The 23900-nt window shown below is 47.8% G+C and overlaps 1 protein-coding gene across 9 annotated transcripts in view; it reads left to right on the top strand.

Annotated features, from left to right (window-relative positions):
- The window catches only part of BDKRB2 (bradykinin receptor B2), a 594686-nt gene extending 572274 nt beyond the window's left edge, over positions 1-22412 (top strand). For 8 of the 9 annotated variants that reach the window (XM_069637694.1, XM_069637701.1, XM_069637696.1 and 5 more), the window contains 2 exons: positions 14656-14694; positions 17978-22412. In XM_069637694.1, the coding sequence (XP_069493795.1) occupies positions 14656-14694; positions 17978-19106 (1168 nt within the window). In that variant the 3' untranslated portion in view covers positions 19107-22412. The remainder of the gene's footprint in view (positions 1-14655; positions 14695-17977) is intronic. The other variant, XM_069637702.1, reaches the window with a different exon arrangement.
- Positions 22413-23900: the final 1488 nt, after the last annotated feature.

Raw genomic sequence — 23900 nt, 5'->3', positions numbered from 1 at the left:
CATGAAAATTAGACACCCTGCCTGGCCACATTGACCCAGCGCCACACGACCACTGGGAGTCCAGTCGGTCCTGCCACACATCATGGCGAAGGATAAACAAAAGAAGACCTCAACACAAAGCAAGATGGATCAATATGCGATCGCCACGACCCCTGTCGTTGACCAAACACCCCAACAAGAGGCACAAACTACAGAGGATACTCTTTCCCTTAAAGATGAGTGGCGGCTATTGCTAGCTCCCGCTCCTCAATGGAGAAAAAAATGGATGGCATCACAGTGGAGGTGTCCTTCCTCCGTCATGATCTGCGGAAGTTGTCCTCCCGTACCGGAGAGGCCAAACAACGCATCTCAGCAACAGAGGATGGACTCTGAGAGACCAACCAGCAACTCTCACAAGTGTTGGCCCGCCTAAAGACCGTAGAAGCTCGGGTCGATGACAGAGAGGGGAGACTATGCCGGGACAATCTGCATATCCTCAACGTTCCTGAAAAAACAGAGAGTCCAAGCATGGAGCTCTTCCTGGAACAGTGGCTGGCTGACATTTTAGCTCCGAAATCCTTTTCTAAGTTCTTCTCAGTGGAGAGGGCTCACTGAATCCCAACGGGTAGGCCTACCCCGGGTGGTCCCCCAGAGCAGTGATAGCCAGGCTCCTGAACTACAGGGATAGGGACGCAGTGTTACAGATGGGCCGCATGAAGTGGGAAATCACACACAATGGCTCCCGGATCTCCTTTTTCCCCTGACTACACCCGCGAGGTACAAAGAGCTAGGCTATCTTTTGAACACCTAAAGAGACGACTGTATGCCATGAATGTGAAATATGGGCTATTGTTCCCGGCCCAATTGAAGATTTACCATAAAGGCACCACGGTGCACTTCACATACCCTCAGGAGGTTTGGAACTAGGCTGAACGACGCCTAGTCGGCGACTGGGGCCTGGAACCGAAACAGATAAGCAGAAGACCCCGCCGCTGACCCGAGAGAGCCCCTCCTGAGCGGCGCCCACCACCACCAGATTGGAATGAACCAGAACAAGCAAAGGCCCCTTGAAATGACGACCTGTGACACAGGCGACATTAACAGTCTGTGTGAAACCTTAGCCGACACACAGATGCTGGACAAACAAGATATCCTTTCAAACCCATTGCAGAGATGCTGCAGAACTGCCATGGCGTCAGCTCGCAACTTGACTCCCGACAGAGCCCCCTCCCTCCTTCCCTTCCTGTGCAAATTTGGTGGGGGTCGCCCCCTATTTCCCCCCACACCCTCCCCCCCGCCCTGAAAATTGACTTTTTAAAACATCCTATGTAAGTTGTTAATTTCATTTGTTTGGGCTACAGGGTCTTCACGTTTGGGGGGAACTGCGGGGTGGCAGGGTTAGTTGTGGGGTGATATGGGCCAGAACGGGTGCCGGCTCTTGCCTAAGGTTCAAATTAGTTGGTCATATTGCAGAAACGATGCCAGAGAACACCGGCACCGCAGAGTAAAAAGTGGTGTTACAAAAATGAGGGTAAAAAGGACAAAATGCATGACAGGGGGTATCTCTCCAGGGCTCATTAGTACTCCAAAGGACCACACATGGCACGGGAAGGGGAAATATCCATCTTGACATGGAATGTGAACAGCCTGGGCTCCAGCATAAAACGGAGATTGATCCTCCAATTTCTAAACAGACATTCCCCCCATTTCGCCCTTCTCACAGAAACTCACTTAGTCGGCACAGAATGCCATTTTTTCAAGAGATCCAACTACTCCCAGGCATATCATGTAGGATTCTCAAGGGGTGCTAGGGGTTCAATGATCCTCATTAAGATTACCATTCCGGCTGAAGAAAGTGCACACAAACCCGAGAAGCAGATTTTTATTGATTCTTGGGATAGGCTCCCTGGTACACCCCGACCAGTGCAGGTTTATGCCCGACAGGTCCACCCGGATGAACCTCTGCAGGGTACACCTCGCCATGGAACAGGCCTCGTCCATCTCGGACCCACTGGCACTTTTGGCTGCGGACTTCGAGAAGGCATTTGATACGGTGGATTGGGATGCCTTGTGGGAAATCATGAAACGGGTGGGCTTCGGGCGAGAGTTTATGTCTTGAGTGAAATTGCTCTATGACTCCCCAGAAGCGGTCGTTAGAGTTAATGGCAAATCCTCCAGAGTATTCACGCTGAGTTGTGGGACCAGACAGGGTTGCCCCTTCTCCCCGCTGTTGTTTAGCCTCACCATGGGGCCACTGGCTATACGGCTCAGAACAGATAGGAACTGGCTCAGATTCTCCTGGCCCTGGGGAAGGGAGGGCCGCGTTTCGCTGTACGCAGATGATCTTCTCATATATCCTGGTAATCCAGCGACATCGTGCCCACTAGTGTCCCGCATTCTCACTGAATACCAAACATTCGGGGGGCTTCAAGTGAACAAACTCTTCAGGGCGGAGAGGCCGCAATCCCTGAACAATGCCCGTACAGGTTTTCGATACTAGGCTTCACGTGCCTCAGCACACACATCAAGCCGACCCTGGAGGACTTCCTCCAAAGTAACTTTCAGCCCGTAATAGACAGATTAGCTACCGATGTGTCACACTGGCTAACCCTCCCCTTAACGCTTCTAGGCAGGGCGGCTTTATTCAAGATGCTAGTTTCACGTTTCCTATATGTCCTCCAGAATGCCCCGATCCCCATTCCCCATGCAATCTTTATAGCAATTGACCGCATCCTCCGTGGGCTGCTTTGGGGTGGGAAACAGCCCTGCATTGCCCTCACTACCCTGCATCGCTTGGTGTGGGAGGGAGGGGTTGGGCTCCCGTGCCTCCGTACCTATTACTGGGCGACACAAATAGGAGTGATAATTGACTGGCTACGTGGGGATCCGGCACTCCCTCACATTGAAGCTGAGATGGGTAGGACAGACACCATCAACCCCATTCACATACTATATGATGTAGATGAGAGACTAGCGGGGGTGTTAACGCTGATACTACATGCCCGTCAAATATGGGGGGAAGCACAACATATTGGATGGCTGGGGAGACCGACACTTGAACAACCAATATGGCATAATAAACACCTCCAAGAGATTCAAAGAATTGGATACTTTGCATCCTGGGAAGAGAAGGGTATACGCACACTTGCTAATCTGATACAAGACGGACCATCTTGGATTTCGGAGCCCTGCGAAGGGACTCTGGGATTGAACCGAGCGACCACTACAAATACCTGCAGATAACACAGGAATGCCCAGATCCCAGACTTAAGTGCAATTCCCAAAACCTCCCCCCTTGAGACCAACGTCTTCCCTGTGCGTATTCCAACCAAGGTCACCTCCACTCTATACCAAGTCCTCAACTCCTTCGGAACGCATGAACTGGTTAAGTTAAAAGAAAAATGGGAAAGGAATTTAGTTCCTCTGGAACCTGAAGAGTGGGTTGAGGCACTCATGTTCCCACGGGAGATCGGTATTGATGCTAAGCTGAGACTGATCCAATTCAAAATACTTCACCGAGTGTACTATTCCAGTGCTACGATGATACGTTAGGGGGGGCGGTGGATGACGGTAAATGTCTATGATGCAAGAATGATGAGGGTACTTTCTTTCATATGCTATGGGAGTGTAACATCATTCAGGGCTTCTGGAGGAAATGCATTAATAAATTATCTCTAGTCATGTGGTCCTCGGTTCCACACGACCCAAAACTGGTGTTGCTGGGTATGTGGGGAGAATCAGACTTTACCAAGTGTGAAAAGGCGTTTCTGGCAGTACCGCTAGGGCGGGAAAGAGGCAACCGGCTGCAACCTGGGGTTCGGCTGACAAGTCGAGCATGAATAGATGGTTTAATAAGGTGGATAGATGTGCATCCTTGGAGAGACGCATTTATACAGCCAGAGGCTGCCCTAAGTTTCGTAAGATCTGGGGGAAATGGAAAGAATCTTGCTGAATGATCCATGAGTACTGCTCCACGCGACCCCCTAAATGCTCAAGGATTTAATGTTACTCTTACACTTGAAGTGGTGTTCCCTTGCGTCCCCCTGCGTTGCCCTTGACTCGGCACAATCTGACATAAGAAGTCAAATGTTGTTTTCGAGACTGTAATGTGACCCTATGTTGTGTTGTTTGAGTTGTATGTTAGCAAGTATGCTTCAATCAATAAACAGTTATAATAAAAAAACAATGTCCATTGGTGGTGGTGGCTGGGCAGCAGCAGGCGTTGGTGGTGGTGGCTGGACAGTTGCAGGTACAACAGCCAGTGGCTGGACTGGGCCCGCAGCACTGCCATGCTGCTTGCTCTGGCTTGCAGTCGGTTTGCAATGCGCAGGTGTGGGGGATGTTTTTGTTGCTGCGCATCAGTGTCCTGCCTCATCGCTGTCCATGGAGAGGGTAACTGAGATAGGTTGTTAACAATTTTCCACACATGTCGTCATTCCTGCATGCAACCCAGCCCATGATTTGTGTATCCCAGTTTTGGTGATATCATGTTTCTCACATGGGCGGTATTGCTCACATGGGTGACCATGCAAGGGGGGGTTCATGTTGGGTGTGTAAAGATGTGCATTGTTTCGGGTTACCACTGCCATTGACGGGTGTAAGCTGCCTGACATGGCATGTATCTGATCACTTGCCAGGCCCATTGCTCTATGCTATGCTGGTGGGTGCATGCAATGGGCGAGGCATGCACATGTTCATACAGTTGATGTCTCTGTGGATCCCTGCTCCAGCCTCACCGCCTCTGATGCCATTGATTTCCTCCATGTGGAGGATGCCGCTGAGTTGCTCCACCCATGGCATCAGTCGTAGGTGGTCCACAGTGCCAAGCACTCCCTCCTGTGCTTTGATATGGCACTACAGGCCTTCGCTTTGAGGTCGACCCACCTCTTGCAACAGTCCTTCCTTGTGCGGAGGACTGTCCCCACAACTGTCACACTGGCCACCACCTCTCCCCATATGGCGGTCTTCCGTTGGCTGCTAGTTTTCTGCTGCCTGGCCCCAAATAGTTCCTCTGCATGTTGCAGTACTGTGTCCACAAGGGCTGTCAGCTCTGTATCTGAAAACTTTGGTTTTGTTAGCCGGGAATCTTTTCCTGGGGTGCTCTGGTCATGGGACATGTTTTTTGCTCAGTTCTAGGCCTGGATGTCTGAGGGAACAGGTGAATTGAGTTGGATACTGTTTTTAATGATGGCCGCTGCAGACCTTCCAGTTTCAACAGCGTTTGTTTCCAGCGCCAGTATTACCGCCACTGCATACTTTTTCTGGTGTTTCTGGCATTTTCTTGTCAAAGGCGTTATTACCGGTATTGCTGCTTCCGGCAGGGGCTTGTGCACGCGCCCGCATACTCACAGTACGCCAGAGAATCCGGAACTTGCCCCGCCGGAAATGCTGATACCGGCATGCCGGTATTAGCGCCGTTTAGGCGGAATACTCAGAATGCTGACTACATGTCTTAATCATCCATTGTGTAAAATCTCAGCTCCCCTGAGAAGTACACGCAGGTGCACCCTCCTTACGACCAGCCTCATCCCAGCTACCCCTTGGAGTTTTTATCTAAGACTCCTTGCCTCCATGTGGGGCGTTCGAGAGGAGGCCGTCTGCTAGCTCAGAGGTGCATCTGTATTTCGCGGCATATCTGAATCAAGGCACTAATTGTAGAAGAAAATCAGGCTCCCACTTGTATCTGAAATAGGTGATTTATTAGTTGGCTTGTCAATTCAAGGAGCGCAACATCCCAGCCCCGGCCAACCAACCTAAATAGCCTAACTCATCTTGCAGGCCATTATCCTATTTAGCCTTGCTATAGCCAAGCATCTAATCAAAGGGTAGAGAAAACCATTTGCCAGGGCTTATGGCACGTTTATCCCACCTCCTGCCAAACAATGGAATCATTCATAAACCAAATAGTCCTGCTTTGCTGTCCAAGAACAAAAACAATGCTCAGTGATGTAGTTCTGTTGAAGCGTCACCTATCATAAAATATCAAGGTTTGGAGATGACTTCCTTTTACATGTTTTTCTTGTCTATTTTCTTGTTATGTTAATATTTGAAATATGAAAAGAATTATATTGAGTGAGAGACAATTGGATTATAATAGACTACGCCCAGAAGAACCTCACAATAGGTCAACAAATGTAGTATGCAACCTATTAAGTGAAACGTGTGTTGGCGAATTAAGTGCGATAGCGAATTGAGTATGATACAGTAGATTTGTAACCAAGGAATCCAACGTTGTCTTTGGACAACAGAGCAAAACAGACAGAAAGATTTTTGTTACGATTATAGTAGTAATATTTCTAGTGTTCAGTCAAATAAAACTATGTTTCACTAGAATATATGCGCGATGTGGGTTACTGTACAATAAGTTGTTTTGTCCATAACAGACACACGCAGGTACTCTGTCAGTATAAACCAACTTGCAGCTTAGGAGAATCTAACAATATATTAATAATATAACAGTATAATAAGATTCAAATGACGCGAGCGCAGCATGGATTCTAAGGGTACATGTATTTAACAAAATAATTGTTAAATAATCACTGCATGTGTATCAAGCACTAGTGTATTATCCTTGCAAGTGCTTTCACCTGAGCACTTAAATTTCAAACAACCGAAAAAGCCCATTGTGTGGCAAGTCCCACATCAACTGTTGAACCCGGGACACTCACAGCACTTAACACTGGGAATTTTGTGGGAGCTCCGTGGGACAGCTATGCACAGGTGGAATCAGCAGTGGCATCTGCAGACTCCAGGAAGACCACTGACTGTGCAGATGACCCTAACAATACCAATATTAGATTTTCTGCACAGGTCACTCAAGTCGCCCTGATATTAAGGAAAGACTCAGTGGTACCTGCAGATTCCACCAAGTGCAAGAGCTCAAATAATGCCAAAAAGCTCTTGCAAGCGCACAGAAAGCCATGAAGGTTGTATGTGAGGCACCAACAACATCAAAGGGTCAAAGTGGGCTCTAGTGGCCGTAACGGTCACGGGCTTGGGGAAACTGCAAGTGCTGCAATACTGAAGGGGTATTGCACAGAACAGAACACCAGGGACCAACCATGGATTGCACAAAAGAACATTGTGGGGAAAAGTGGTCCAGCTTTGCCCATAGACAAGTAAAGAGAGTCAGGAATGCAGAGAAAAGGAAAAACAAGGAAAAAAGTACATTTCTCAGACATGGAGGGAGTGGATAGTAAACAAGAGTATACAATTGAGGGAGTGGTCAGAGGAAGGTGAAAGAGGACAGCAATAGGAGTGTATGCTGGTTTACTGTTTTGCCTATCAGGATGTTGAAATAGTGCTCTTGGAAGTGGCCCAGACCAAGAGACAGAGAGCAGAGGAAAGGGGTAAAGTACTACTTGATTCACCACTAAATTCCTGAGGTCATCCTAGTAGAGAAATTAGGATGGCAATGTAGTCCCTGGAGAAACCCAGAAGAATATCTTCGAGGGGATTGGGTCCTCCGACGTATTCCATATCTATGACAGGTAATCACCACAGCTGTGCTGCTTCGGAAACTTTTTTCTGCGTCGATGACGTCGATGCGCCGTCGCCGAGGACCTCCTCCGACGTCCGATGTCATCCGATGTGATAAGTAGGACGCACGACGCCGGTAGCTTCAGTTCCGTTTTTTCCGCGAACGTGTTGCTTCGTGAATCTCGGTTAACGCCTCGACTCTTTGGAGTTGTGTTCTTCTCGGTTCTTCGAACCTGTTTGTTTTTGTGAAAATCCTTTGTGTGAAGATGTCTTCTACTTCGTCTTCGACCCCGCGTCCGGGTTTCAAGAAGTGCGGGGAGTGTGGGTCCAAGATGTCGGTGACTGACTCGCACGACGCCTGCCTCTGGTGCCTCGGGGAGGCCCACGACACGGATGACTGTATCGACTGCCAGTCGCTCACGTCCAAAGCCTTACGCGAACGTAAGAAGAAGTTGTCGGTAGGTCGGGTGTCCAAGCCCCGGAAGTCGAAGTCTGCGGGGCTTTCGACGGGTGATTCGAGGGGTGACTCTCTGCGTCATCGTCGGAAGTCTCGTGGGTCTCCTTCTAGGAGTCGGTCTCGCCACTCCTCAGCCTCTTTGAGGCATTCTCGGAAGCGCCGACACCGGTTGTCTTCCAGGTCCTCTTCGGAGGACTCTGCCGGGCACGTCGCTTACCCCACCAGCCGTGCAACGCCGGAGGAATGGGCTTCCTTCGGGAAGAAAATGCTGGCGATTCTTGAGTCGCAGGGTACTAAGCCGTCCGCGCCCCCGAGTGGGGTCGGTCGTGAGAGGTCGAGAGACACCGCTCGCAAGAGTGGTCGGCACGAGTCACGGGAGAGGTCCCGTTCGGACAAGGAGACTCGTTCTCGACGTACCCGTTCCAGGTCCCGGTCCTCAACGCGTTCGAGACCGTGTGCACCTGTGAGGTCTTCGAGGAAGACATTGACGTCTGAGGCGTCGAGGGCGTCAACAGGCTTTCTCGAGGCTCCGGCTCCGAGGAAGTCGTCGAAGCCGTCGACGCTCAGGTCGTCGAAGGACACGCTCGGGGCTCCGGCTTCGAGGGCTGTGTCGACGCCGCCGATGCTGGCGGCGCTGCATCTGACGTCGACGCCGATTTCCTCAACGTCGACGCCGATCCTCTCGGCGCCGATGCCTGTTCTCTCGACGCCGGCGCCGATTCGCTCGACGCCATCGATGTCTTTCGTGTCGGAGGTACCCCGTGGCACGGGGGAACCCCGTAGGAAGGGTCTGGTTAAGAGCAAGCACTCTCGGGTGCCTTCTTTTCGCCACCTGGAATATATTTCAGAGGCAAATGAGGATTCTGATGGCCTGGTTCCTAGTCAGGTTCCAGATGACATTGTCTCGGGCCATAGTCAGTTTGACGTTTTGAGGCAGTCACTGCATGATGCCAGTGGACTGGACATCTCTCCGGAGGTGGAGTTTTGTAGGCCTGAGCCTGGCTCTCATGCCGATTCCTCGTACCGGCGCCTTATGGCTAGGGTTTCTGAGTACTTGGGATGGTCTGCTCCCCCAGGGGAGTTTGTGCAGGATGATCTAAAGGATTTCCTTGATGTTGGTCCCCCAACTGACCCGGTACTGCCGTTCCATATGGCTTTACAGAGAAGGGTGGCGGCGGCTTGGACTGCTCCGGAGAGTCTCCCGGCGGTGGGCAGATCCTTGTCGCGAAAATACCGTCCAGCCAGTAGCGACCCCTGCTACTTGACCAGGCACCCCACTCCGGAGAGTTTGGTGGTGCAGGCGGCCACGGCCCCGGCAAAGCAGGCGTCGTACCCTACCATCCCTCCTGATAGGGACGACAAACGTTTTGATGGCTGGGCAAAGAAAGTGTTTTCTTCTGGTGGTATGGCGCTTCAGGCGGCCAACTCCATTTGTGCCTTGTCTCGTTTCACACACACTCTGTGGAACTGTGTTGCGTTAGCGGCTGAACATATTCCCGAAGGGGACGAACGGGATGGTTTCCTTGCTATGGTCCAGGATGGTAAGGATGCCATGTGTAAGTCTGTTCAGTCGGGTTTGGACTTAGCTGAATGCGTCATTAGGTCCATGGCGGCGAGCACCGTGATACGCAGGTTTGCGTGGTTGCGGAAGTCGGGGTTTGCTCCTGATGTGCCTTCCCGGCTCCTCAACATGCCCTTTGACGGTGAACACCTTTTTGGCAGCAAGGCTGACGAGAGCCTTGAGAGGTTGCAGACCTCAAAAGCTGCAGCAAAGTCGTTGGACGCTGCAGTTCGCCAACCTCCGCCTTTTCATCCTAGGGGACAGCAGTGGAGGGGTGGTTCCTTTCGCTATTACTCGTCCTTCAGTAAAGCGAGAGGAGCTGGCAGTCAAAGAGGCCAACGCAGGGGTACCAGAGGTGGACGACAGGGTACCCGTGGTGCCAAGGCCGTTCGGGCAGTTGCCTCTTTGCCCTCAGGTAAAGCCGCAGCCGCTCCCACTCAGTCATGAGGCCCTGTCCCATGGTTCGCCGTTTGGGGGAAGGCTGGCGCAGCATCTTGTAGAGTGGCAAGCCATTACTTCAGATGTGTGGGTTCTGGAGATCATAACCCACGGCTACTGTCTTCCCTTTCGGCACAGGCCTCGCGACAATCCACCGGGGAACCTCTCTTTGCAGAGTCCGTATCCGCTCCTTGCGCAGGAAATTCAAGCCCTGCTGGAGAAAGGCACCATAGAACTGGTGCCTGTAGCGGAGAGGAACAAGGGATGGTATTCCCCTTATTTTTTGATTTCGAAGAAAGACGGGGGATTGAGACCCATCATGGACTTGCGCGGTTTGAACAAACTCCTCAGGAAGGACAAGTTCAAGATGGTTACTCTCTCTCAAGTCCTTCAGGCCCTTCAGCTTCAGGACTAGTTGGTGTCACTCGACCTCAAGGATGCTTACTTCCATGTGCCGATCCATCCCAAGCACAAGAAGTACCTGAGGTTCGCGGTTGGCGACTCGCACTTTCAGTTTCGGGTCCTGCCGTTCGGATTGACCTCCGCCCTGAGGGTTTTCACCAAGCTCATGGTGGTGGTGGCAGCGCATCTCAGGCAAGGGGGGATTCACGTCTACCCCTACCTGGACGATTGGTTGATCAGGGGGAGCTCTCCCGAGCAAGTCCTGGATCATCTGTCCGTCACCTGCCACTCCCTTCACAGGCTGGGCTTCTCCCTCAATTTAAAGAAGTCCCATTTGACGCCAACACAGCGGCTCCAGTACATCGGAGCAGTGCTCGACACTTCCCTGGGGCAGTGTTTTCCTGCCCAGGTGAGGGCTCTTCACATTCAGCAGATGGTGCACAAGTTTCAGCATGCCCAGACGCTCCCAGCGTTCGAGTTCTTGAGGTTTTCTCAGCCTCATAGCATCCTGCATTCTTCTGGTGCCAGAGGCTCGCCTGCGGATGAGATCTTTGCAGTGGGCACTCAAGACGCAATGGTCGCAGTCCTCCGGCAGGATGTCGGACCCAGTTCAGGTGCCGCCCTCGGTCGCCCGGGACCTTCTGTGGTGGGCCGTCGAAGGCAACTTGATGAAGGGGGCTCCATTTTGGCTTCCCTGGCCGGAGGTGACGATCGTGACGGATGCATCCCTCACGGGATGGGGAGCTCATGCCAACGGGCTGACAGTCAGCAGTCGTTGGTCTCCGTCGGAGTCCAGACTCCATATCAATCTGTTGGAGCTGAGGGCCGTCAGGCTAGCCCTGAAGGCTTTTCTGCCGACTGTGCGAGGAAAGAGTGTTCTGATCCTGACGGACAACACAGTGGCCATGCACTACCTCAACAAAAAGGGGGGGGAGGGTCACTTCCTCTGTGCAGGGAGGCGATGCAGCTCGAGTTCTGGGCCATCCAGCAGGAAGATTCGATCTCGGCAGTTCATCTGGCCGGGGACGAAAACGTGACGGCGGACGCTCTGAGCAGGCAGAGCGCGATCTCTCACGAGTGGGAGTTGGCTCAGGAGATTCTCCTGGAGATCTTTGCCCTTTGGGGGACCCCTCAAGTAGATCTCTTCGCCTCCAGTGTCAACCGGAAGTGCGAAAGGTTTTGCTCGCGGGAATTTCCTCCAAAAGGAGCCTTAGGAGACGCGTTTGTGGTGGAGTGGTCATTCCCGCTGCTGTACGCGTTTCCTCCAGTCCCCGTCATCCCGCAAGTGCTGCGGAGGTTACGGAAGTTCGGTTCCCGGATGATCCTCATTGCTCCGGCGTGGGCTCGGAGGACGTGGTATCCGGACCTTCTCGACTTGTCCATCAGCCCTCCACGTCGTCTTCCCTACCGAGACGGTCTGCTCTCACGGGAGGGGGCTCAGGTTCTCCATCCAGAGGTCAGATCCCTCAACCTTCACGCTTGGCTTCTGAAAGGTTGAGGTATAAGGATTGGGACCTCCCTGAAGACGTGATGGAGGTGTTGCTTTCGGCCCGAAGGTCAGCAACAAAGTCTCTGTACCGTTGCCGTTGGCGTAAGTTCTGCGACTGGTGCAGAGTTCAGAATGTGGATCCTTTTGCATGTGACATCCCCATGGTTCTGTCCTTTTTACTTTCTTTGACCCACAGGGGCTTGCAAGTGGGTACCATTAAAGGTTATCTGGCGGCGCTGTCCATCTTTAAGCGCTCGTCTGAAGAGTGTTCTTACTTTAAAATCCCTTTAATTTCACAGTTTCTGAAAGGGCTCACTAATGTGTTCCCTCCGTCACCTTTCCTGGTGCCCGGTTGGGATTTAAACCTTGTTCTTAAGTTTCTTATGGGTGATCCGTTTGAGCCTTTACATTCTTGCCCTTTGAGGCTGTTAACTCTGAAAACTGTGTTTTTAGTTGCGGTTACTTCCGCTCGCAGAGTGAGTGAGTTACAGGCGCTTTCAGTTAAGCCACCCTTCACTGTATTTCACAAGGACAGGGTTGTCCTTAGAGCTTGTCCTTCTTTTCTTCCGAAGGTAGTGACGAATTTCATTTGGCCCAGAAGGTTGTTCTTCCGGCATTCTATCCTCCTCCGCATCCTGGTAAGGAAGAGGAGAGGCTCCATAGGCTTGATCCTAGGAGAGCTTTAAGCTTTTATGTTTCACGCATGTCCCGGGTCAGAGTGGACGATCAACTCTTTATTGGTTACGCTGGAAAGCGTTTGGGGCAAGCTGTGACGAAACAGACTTTGTCTCGCTGGATTATTTTAGCCATCTCGGAGTGTTACCGCTTGGCGGGTAAGGACCCACCGGCTGGCTTGCGGGCCCATTCTACCAGGGGTATGGCTGCATCTACTGCCCTGCAAAGGGGTGTTCCTATTCGCAACATCTGTGATGCAGCCACCTGGGCTTCAGTACATACATTTGTACGTCACTATTCCCTCGATTCCATCCGAGGACAGGATCTGGCCTTTGGCAAGGCGGTCCTTTGCTCTGCTATTTGATTGGCTATTCTAAATTTTGATTCTAAATTCTTTCCCTCCTCCTTGCTCTGGTACTGCTTTGGGAGTCTGTCATAGATATGGAATACATCGGAGGACCCAATCCCCTCGAAGAACAAGTTACTTTCTAACCTGGTAACGTTCTTTCGATGGGATGGTCCGACGACGTATTCCATATCGCTCCCGCCCTGCCTTCCCCGCTGCAGAATTTCTTTTGCGATTGCAGCTTACGTTCCGCAAGGCTTTGTGTCTGACTGGCAGTTGACTAATGTCACATGTTCTGGGGGAAAAAACTACAACTGAGGCTACGGGCGTCGTGCGTCCTACTTATCACATCGGATGACGTCGGAGGAGGTCCTCGGCGACGGCGCATCGACGTCATCGACGCAGGACGCAGACGCCGAAAAAAGTTTCCGAAGCAGCACAGCTGTGGTGATTACATGTCATAGATATGGAATACGTCGTCGGACCATCCCATCGAAAGAACGTTACCAGGTAAGAAAGTAACTTGTTCTTTGCTCCGGCTTAAGCTTTAAGCTTGATCCCACCGGGTGTTTCTTGACAGATGGCATGATGTAAATGTTAAGAACAAGAAAATTAAGAAACTATAGGTAGATTTGAAATATTATGAAATTAGTCTGGAAAAGCTATAGACAATATATGTTTTCTTCAGAAGACAATGGAAAATAGCACAGAAAGAAGCCGCAGGAACTAAAGAAGCAAAGTGAAAACGTATTTAGGCCAATAAAAGAAGACGGAAAGGGGGAATAAGCACAGTAAAGATCATTTGAGTAGCAGACGGGAGATAGTGTGCTAGCACATCACCAAACGCTAAAGAAGACTTATGAGAGGGATCAGGCTCATGAATACCCTTGAAAACTGAATAAGAAATGCAGACGAGTTGAACAGGGCTACTTTAACAATAGAAACTACAGAGAACGCAGGGGAGGGTGACAGCTTGGGGTATGTGTGTATAGTTATAACTTGCATGTCTATAGGTTACCAACATATATACATATGGAAAAGCTTATGCTGCAATTTGTAAATGGAAAGCAAGGTGGGCACTAGATCCCAGTCTCCACTTACGCTTCACTCAGGTAGTTATATTCGTGTAGAAGTTGTATTGGTCCTTGTTTCCGATTACTCGTTTTTGTCCAGCTGCATAGTCAAGGGTGGGTAGAGGTGTTCTTTTTGAAAATGAAGCAAGTTTGTACCCGGTTACCTTGCGTTGATTATTAGATTGATTGATGTTTACACATAAGATTTTACTTTAGTGTGGTTTACAAGTGGTCAGCCGACACGTGTTTCGACCCCTCAGGGTCCTTATCAAGGCTAGATTTATATTTATGTTGTGCCATGTCTTTTGGATCGTGGGTTGGATTTGTCCTGTTGGCCAGTTAGGGCTATTGCTGTATGGCAGCGCGCTGCCATTGCATAAATGTCCTCTGGTCACAAATCTGGGCGCTGCTGTTTTTGCGGTGAATGACAGTGATATATGTTGTTCTGGCATTAACAATGGGATCCTCGCCAGCACTCGCACACACCCATTGAACACTATTTGCAATATTAATGCAGCAGTGAGCGTACGGAAAAGGCCTTGCTGCAGAAAAGAGGCGCCTCTTAATTAACACACAGAGTCCATAAAGTGGTGGCGAACAGCAAACATCTGATGGTATAACGATGATTCATTGCCTGATTACTTGAGATACAAATAACTCGTTTTTTTAAAAAAATGATCTCCTTCACTATAAAGTATGACAAGCAGAATCTTCAATTCACTCACATTTCTTTGTTCTTACTTTGTGTGTTTACAGTTCTGAAATGGTGTTCCGTGACTGTCTCTCTTGTTTCAGGTATGTAGGCACTCAAAATTATTGAAAACTGAAACGTAAATATCATAGTGCATGTACATGATAAAACCACACCAGGCCCCATACGTTCTCGGGAGTAAATGTTACATCTCTTGGCTTTAGAAATTTCAAATAAAGTATTTTTGGGTTCAAAAGAAGCACCTAGCGCTAGTACCATTGACATCCCTTATGCAGCGTCATTTTGTAGATGGGAACAAAGCAGATTTACAATGTGTATAGAAAATTGCTACTTTCAGTTGACAACGAAGGGTGTCTTCTTGCCATAAGGTATTTTTGATTGATGTGGAGGAGGTTGACATAGGACAGAGGAATGTGGTTTCGGTTCCGGTTGTTACAATGCTAGGTTGAGTGGAGGAGCTAAGTTTTCTCTTTGCTCAGAAATGTTCTGTCCATGGTCTTCCAAGGAATTCCCAAATATGTTGAAAGAAATGGTTTCATGATCACACTTTCCATTTATATGAAGGAAGATATCTCTTCATTATTTCTGCCATCTTGATCTTCCCATTCATTTACCCCTGCTTGATCTACTTCTTGTCCCAGGACCGTTCATACCCTCTCCCCATCATCTTTTTCAACACAAACATTTCTTATTGACCCAGGGGTGAGTCTAACGAAAATATCTCCTGATTTCCACTCCCCTATTTTCTGCACCAGTACCCTTATTTCTGGTGGCACTTCTTCAGGTTCTTGCAACCTGACTAACCATTCCCGCGATATCTTTTTATGGAAGATAAAAACATTAGTTTTCTGCTACTTTACAGGTCTTTGCTGAAGTAAGAATGTTTATTTATTTTTTATTTATTTAGCATTTTTAAAGTGCTCACACAGCCCGCGGGCATCGAGGCAGTGTTACAGGAATTGTTTTTTTTTTAGTTGCGTAATTGTTTTTTTTTGTTGTCTTATTTGCAATTTATAATGCGCTTAAACACCCAGAGGTTTCTAAGCGCGGACCCGGGGATCGAACCTGTGTTGCCTCGTGTCATCTTGCTTCCAAGGCGTGCATGTTGCCAGTGAGCTATCCTGCCGGGATGGTCAATGATGGTGGCCATGGATTGGATTCTAAGCATTCTTATTGACTCAATATTTACTCGATGTACATATTATTGTGCCCACTTGTGTAGTGAAAAATCACAAGCCAAACGTGGGTGAGGAAGCCTATATTAGGGTGAGGAATTGCCATCTGGCAAGGGTGTAGAAGCCCTGGCTTATTTGATTTGTATTAGTTAAAAAATGATACAGCTAATTCCTTTTCTAGAAGAGAAATTTGCTGATCAGATTTCACTTTCATAGGCTCCATGCTAAAAGTATAGTATGCACCAGTAGCCAGATCTGCAGCACCTGCCCTCCAGTGGCACAGAGCAGGTTTAGAGGTCACAAGTGCCATATGACAGCTGGATTGACAGTCAAGTATCTGCAGCACAGGGGCAGCATTGAAGATATGCACCCATACTGCAAACACTGCATAACTGTGAAGTTGTTGTCCTGTTGGCACTTAAAACTGTAAATATAAGCCAGACCTGAGTTTAGGGTATGGTGGTCAGCATCTCACATAGTTGCCCAAGCCACATCAATTTGATATCAAACATGAGTCATCCCTGAAAGCCCAATACAGCTGTGGAAGGGTTATGTGTATTCTCCCCCAGACAGGCTGGACCTTGCCACGGCTGACAGGACTGTAGCCTTGGGGAATTCTATCTTTTTGTAAAGCCCTGAGCAGGGGTGTTATTTTTACGTTGTTTTCACCAGTATTAGAATATCATGTTTATGGATACAGTTCGGATATGTTTCGTTATGTTTTGGCGAAAGTGTTTTAAGTGCATGCATGAATGAGGCATGGCATGTAGGAGTGATTATACTACTTGCTAGCATTGTTCAAGGGATTTACAATGTTAGAAATGGCTGCCATATTAGAGGGACTGTGAGCAGGCCCTCATGTGCGCCTTTTATGTTGAGCATAATAAACACAGACCATGTAACAGCTGTGAATCGCACCAGGAAACCAGAACCTGGTACACATTGATCATAACAGGAACATTTGCGAGCTGGCACAGTAATGATTCTGAGGGTGTTTGTATTTTTGTGAAAGGACTACATCTGATCTCAGGGTGGCAAATAAATCACAGATGTTAATTTCTTTTAAGAAACCTTGCACCTGTTTCTTCTCCTACACTCAACAGTTAGTTCAGATGGGTTATGTCTCTAGCCGGAATTGATGCTTGTATATTTGGGGCCCATCCTTGCCAGGGGGCCATGGCTTCTAAGATTTGCCTGGCACGGGCCCCCATCAGAATATATTGAGATTGGCTCATTGATCCAGCGATTCCACTTTCAAGCGGGTCCATTTTAAACAGACTTTTCATGCTGTGCAAACGGTGGTAAATGCGCTTTGAAAAAGCATAATCGCAGCCTCTGGGTCTTGACTTAAAACACTGAATTTCTTAGCAAGCTATGTAGATAAATCACTATTTTAATAAAGACAATGAAGGCGTAGATTTTCCGGCCCTTTCTTCCTCTCTTCTCAAACCATATTTAGTTTTCACCCTAGGAAACAACGATTGAAAACCACAAGAAGTTAGATGCAGTTTGCTTGGCTCATGAAGGCCGGCTCATTTACACCTTGTACTGGTTGAAGATATTGCTGTATTGCAAAAAACATGACGTAGCTTTACAGAGGCGAATATTTATCGACTGTTGATTGTGTACATGGTCATCTGGGCCATGTTGACCACTTATAAAGTGCATTAATCCTTTTTCTTAACGTTAACTCCTTTATAGTCCTTTGCAGTTGGCTGTTTAGCAAAGGAGTTGAATACAAAATCCACCCCTCTGTTGTATTTATTGAAATTGCGATTTTCCTGAACAGCTTGTTAAGAAAATCGGTATTAACTATGTTTTGCACAATATGCTGGTGCCTGTCTATGGGTAGCCATTAATGTAGCACCCACATTGCACTTTATTTGGAATCACCTTCTGATTTATTTTCAATCTTTTTTCACTCTTTATTAGTCATGTTGCACGTATCCTGAAGTAACTCGTTTCTTTTTGTATAATCAAAGACAAAGTTATTTTGTGAGATTTCTAAACGTTAGTGTACATTTTAGAAGAAAGCCACTTTTCGTTGGTTGTTTGAGAAATTAACTCATATGTTCCATGACTGTGTAATAACATTAGCAATAATATGAAATAACGAAGTGTGCCTCAATGAATGTGCTATGTCTGTTGGGTTAATCAATGCTGTGTTCATTTTTGTTTTTGTTTGTTTCAGCACCGTCATGGCCACGTTTGGTTCAGAAGACGCAGCAACGTTGTGCGACACTCTGAATATCTCCACAACACCTTTCTATAATGTTTCCCTAGCAAACACCACAGAATGCGACTACTACCAATCTTGGAGCTGGCTCTATACTTTCCAACCAATGTTCCTCTGGTTCATATTTGTTATGGGGCTGATAGAAAACCTTTTTGTCCTAGGAGTTTTTTGCCTTCACAAGTCTCGATGCACAGTAGCTGAAATCTACTTTGGAAATCTAGCTGCAGCCGACCTTCTGTTAATTTGTGGCTTACCATTTTGGGCTGTTTATATCACAAACCAGTTTTACTGGCCCTTTGGCAACTTCCTCTGTCAGACCGTTAACACAGTTATTTACCTAAACTTAAATACGAGCATTTATTTCCTAATGATGGTTAGCATTGACCGATATCTAGCCCTGGTGAAGACCATGTCGATAGGACGAATGCGGCGACCACTCTGTGCAAAAGTAAACTGTTTGGTAATCTGGGTGTTTGCATTTCTTCTAAGCATGCCTATAATGCTATACCGAAAGGAAACGTATGTCAAAGAATTAAACACCACAGCATGCATCCTGGACTATCCATCCCGTGAATGGCGGATTGCAATAAACATGCTTCTCAACATCCCTGGTTTTTTAATGCCACTGGCTATCATTACATTTTGCACTCTCAAAATCGTCAAAGTTTTACAGAATAACGCAATGCAGAAATTTAAGGAAGTGCAGACGGAGAAGAAAGCCTCCACGTTGATGCTTGTTGTCCTACTAGTGTTCATCATTTGTTGGCTTCCTTTCCAGATAGTGACCATTCTGGACACACTGTCTATCTATGGAGTCCTTACTGGTTGTACGATTGAGCATGTCATTGGTGTTGCCACTCAAATATCATCATACTGCGCATACAGCAACAGTTGCCTGAATCCATTGCTATATGTCATTGTTGGAAATCATTTCCGAAAGAAGTCCAAGGAGGTGTACCAGCAGTGTCTTTCACGGGGACCTAGGAGGAAGTCCATGTCGGCAACACTCCCATCTGATTTTTCTTTGGATACTGTAAGAACTTCCATTTCAATGGGCCGTCCCAAAAACAGGATCATTTTCTAGATTGTGGAGACAGTGTGTTTAGCTTACCCTATAGTATATGTATGTCCACTGATCCTGTTGCTGCACTTTTGTTGTTCTGACATGTGCTGTCCCATCAGTCATGGCAACATGTGAGACCGTTGAGAAAACTGATCTTCTCAGTGTTAGCTTTGAGGCCCATATCAGCCATTTAGCCTTCAAAGACAAATATAACAAACATCCATTCCCCCCCATAAAATGTATAGCTTGACAGAAAACCCTGTTAACAAAAAAACAAGAATGTAAGCTACTACATAAAATACAATAGACCATTTCAGCTGACAAGTCACACATGAAACAGTCCCACCCATTAGCCATTTCTCAAGGTTAACCTCCATTGCCACCAAGCAATGAATTGTGGGTATGAAAATTAGCTCAAATGCTTGCTTTTTGCTCCAGAAAATTGTGTTTGTGTTAGAGCAGCGCTAGTTTGTACAAAGCGTTTCCAGAAATTCCAAACTTAAAAACAGAGCCATGTTCCCCCACAGTACATTTAACACTATACTTTTCTAACAATAAAACGCTCAATGACACCCTTTGTAGTCTCGGAGTGGGCACTGGACTGGCTGACCTCCTTCCTCACTGACCGTCCCTTCGAGGTTATCCTGAGTTCTTTCTCCTCACCCACATCCTTCTCCACCTGTGGCGTTTCCCAGGGTTCCAACCTTTCACCCTGGCTCTTTAACATCTATCTCGCTGTGCTCGCTCACCTTATCTCCACCTTTTCACCACACTTCCATTGTTATGCAGATGACACTCAACTCTTCTTCAGACTACCCTCTGCTTCTCTTCTAACCTTCTCTATCATTCCTGACTGCCTTTCCGCTATCCAGTCTTGGTATACCTGCAATAACCTTTGTCTCAATGTGAGCAAGACTGAGATTCTTCCCGTTGGGACTCCTGTTCCCTCTTTTCTCTCTTCACTCTGGCCAACTTCAATGCCCACCCCTTCCTCTGTGGCCAGAAACCTGGGAGTTATCTCCGACCCCTCTCTCTTTTTCACTCCCCACATCTTGAACCTTGCCAAGAAAGTCCATGTCCAACTCTTCATGCTCCGGGGCATCCTCCCCTTCCTCTCCTTCCCCCAGAAGCTCAGTGTCACCAGAGCTCTGGTGCTCTCCAGGCTGGAGAAGCCTCTTCCTGAATCTACCTTCTTCTATCCGTCCGCTCCAGCTAATCCAGAATAGGGCTGCAAGACTTATCCTTGGCATTAAGCCCAGGAACCGTATCTCTCCAGCCCTAAAAACTCTCCACTGCTCCCAGTTGCTACAAGGATCACATTTAAATCCCTCTGCATCATCCACAATGCTGTCTGGGGCCAAGGGACCACGCTATCTGCAACTTGCCCCCACCAAGTACTCAGCATCTAGATCCCTCTGATCCTCTGGCTCCAGCTCTTTGCTGGTCAAGCGCTTCTCCAAGCAGAGAGCGGGTGGCCGTTCCCTCTCCTCAGCTGGCTCCCTCCTCTGGAACAGCCTTCCCCTTTCTCTCCATCTTGAGTCAGACCTCCTCAAGTTCCGCAAACACCTCAAGACTTTCGTCTTTTCCTCCTCATTCCCTCTCTCCCTTCCGTGCTAAACCCCACAGGAGCTGTTGATTGGTGGCCTAGGCCCTTATGTGTCCTCCAGGGTCCTGGTCTTCTGTCTGATCGCCCGCAGCACCCGCACCCCTCCTGCACTTGCCTACAGGCTCCATTTGGCCTTGCTTCTCAGGCCTGCACTTATCAATGCTTCCATCTTGGGGTCACAGCCTGGCACTTACCTACAGTCACGCAACTGGCTCCTTCACTTATCTGTTGCTGTTGCAACCATCCCTCTGGCACTTCCTCCCCTGTGGATCCCCCTAGCACTTACCCCTCTCCCCTGTACCCTCCTCTCTCTTCTGCATTTTCACGGTCCAAAAGTTTCACAAGGCCTAGTAGGACCGCCTTTCTATACTTTGAATTTTCCACTGGCTCACTGTTTTTTCCTCCTGTTCGCTTCCCATTGCCCTGTGTGCGATTTGAAACACAATTCATTGTTGTTTAAGCGCCTTACAAATGCCCAATAAATAAATATAAAGAGATTAACATCCATAAGTAGTCATGCGCTATCAAAAAGTAGTTGCAAAGTGGAAAATCCTGTTAATGGGATGTAGCTGTTGACAGACCATATTTATTGTTAAAGCAGCACATTTTTAAATGTTCCACTATTTTTTATCCGGTTGGTTTCACTATTCGCGCCCAAACAAGTTGATTCATCCCTCTCTAGTTGCAGCTGGACATATTCCCCCAAAAGCTTAAAGGATGTAGTTTGAAACTACCCTCTTTAGGGCTGGCAGAGAACAAAGCTCTCTAATATTTTGACATTGGCATTGCACAGATCATGCACAGGAAACAGTAGCTTGTTATGTACTTTAGTTTCAAAGGGTAGCAGGTGAAAGCATTCAACGAACACTGCTATACGTTGCTACGCCTTTGCTCCAAGAACAGCCCATTCTGCAACTCCTATCGGCGGGCTACTAGTTTCTTGGGTAGACCTGCAGTCCCATATTAAATGTCAGTTATTCCCATGGCAATTATAGTAAGATGGGAATGAACAATAAAATGGTGTATGCGCATGATCAGGCGTATGTTATATGTGATGCATGAAATCGCATTCCATATTTATATCCCTTTGGTCTTAACATACAGCCTGAGGGATTCACTTTGGGGAGTGAAGGGCTTCAAGGATCCAGCAATAATGACATTAATAGGAGTCTGGCTGGATGATTTTGTAACAATTTCTGTGAGAACTCATGATCACCTTAAACCTTGAACCATGCATGTTTGAATTGATTATGGATTTGATGGAACCAATTCCAAATTAGAATCATTCTGTGTGTGCGCGCGTGTGTGTTCCCGAGCAATTCCCACACCTGGTAATGTATTATGAAGTAACCTGTTTTGGAAGGAGTTTCATTCCTCATCATCATACTTCACCGAACAAGTAGAAACGGCATATTGAGCCTTGGATGTTGATAGCGTGGTGGCGGACCCAAAGGTTCATGAAAGTTCCGCTGTCTGAGCTAAAGTACTCACTGCATAGGCCCTTTTACTACTTACACGCAGTTCTAAGCCTTTATCGAATGCTTTCACATGTGCACTTTGTGAATGATTTCCAGATACATCATATCCATGTTTTTCAACTATACCAGGATTTATGTTTTTGTCTTGGATAATTTTCATAAAATGCCAGTATGTGTTATGTTATGTTATGTTATGTTATGGCACACTGTGTTTCTTTCTTCTAATAAAAGTAATTAAACTCATGCAAAGTCTACCTTCTTAACTTTACAAAAAATGGTGGGATAGGAAATTGTTATTTATATGTGTATTAATACGTTGGTCATTATTGGATGGTTTGTGAGAAACCAGCAGGACACATTTACGACAACCTAGAAATGTAGGCATTTATAAAAATTAAACATATTGTTGCATCAAGAAAGGTGTAACTTGTCAATATCGTCAAGGGTTTATATGCCCCCTCCACGTATAAATGGAACAGATAACAGTAATTTAAGTGAACATTATACTGCAGAATAGGAATGTATTTGTGTAGGCTGGTAGAATTGTGCTAAGGATCTGAAGTTTACATGAAAATAGAATGTTAGGGTGATATGATATTTTATTTGTATCACGCTCTCACACAAGTGTTTCAGAGCGTGTCAAGGCAAAGGAGGTGAACAAAATAACGATCTTACTAGGCCCAGTGACATTGAGATCGTGCAAGTGCATGGGAAAGGGAAAGGGGAAAAGTGCATGGAAGGGGGAGAGTGGAAAGTGCAGAGCAGAGGATAAACAGATAAATACAAATAAAATATATAATGGAGCAATAAACAGGGGTAGTGCAGCCAGCAAGTGGCAAGTGCTGTGTTTACAGCAACAGAACTGGGTAAGTCTGATAAGTGCCTAAAAAGAAGAAAATGGGGGCGGTGGAGGACTGTATGGGTACAGATACAGTCCCCAGTGCAAGGGGTGACCGGGAGGCAGTGCAGAAGGGTGGCAGGGTGAGCAGGTAACTGGGCCAAGGGGATGGAGGGTGGCCAGATGCACAGTGCCACGAGAGAGCAGATCAGCAGGGGAGAGGGGGAGCAAAGTCAGATGCAAAGAGGAAGGTCTTGAGGTGCTACCGGAACCAGAGATGGTTCTTCGCAAGTTTTAGAATGGCAGGGAGGCTGTTCTAGAGGGAGGCCTGGCCGAAGACAGAGATCTACCCCAGGCTCGTTTATTTGAGAAACGACTGACCCTGAGGGAGTTAGAGGTAGGGGAGCGAAGAGCTCGAGAGGGGAGGTATTTGCAGAGGGATAGCTGAAGGTATTTTGGACCCAGGCCCCAGAAAGCCTTGTGGACAATGCAGAGGGTTTTAAATTTAATCCTTGCATCCACTGGGAGCCAATGGAGAGATTTCAGAGCTGGAGAGATACGATCCCAGGGCTTGAGGCCAAGGGCAAGTCTTGCAGTCCTGTCATGGATTAGTTGCAGAGAGCGAAGAGTAGAGGCAGGTAGATTTATAAAGAGGCTGCTACAATAGTCCAACCTAGAGAGAACCAGAGATTGGGAGACAGTGAGCTTCTGAGGAAGGAGAGGAAAGGAAGAGTGCCTCTGAGGAGGTGCAGTAGGAAGTTTGACTTTTTAGAGACCTCAGAAATGTGGGCGGAGAAGGAAAGTGTGGAGTCAAAGATGACCCTGAGGTTCTTAGCCTCACAGGTGGGGATAGGAGGAGGGCCAAGCGAGGCCGGCCAGAGAGAGAGAGTGGA

The sequence above is a fragment of the Ambystoma mexicanum genome, chromosome 14 (assembly GCF_040938575.1).
Source record: "Ambystoma mexicanum isolate Mex_15411 chromosome 14, UKY_AmexF1_1, whole genome shotgun sequence".
NCBI classification, from domain to species: domain Eukaryota; kingdom Metazoa; phylum Chordata; class Amphibia; order Caudata; family Ambystomatidae; genus Ambystoma; species Ambystoma mexicanum.
Note: the sequence above shows the minus strand (reverse complement) of the source record. Positions and strands in the feature narration are given on the sequence as shown.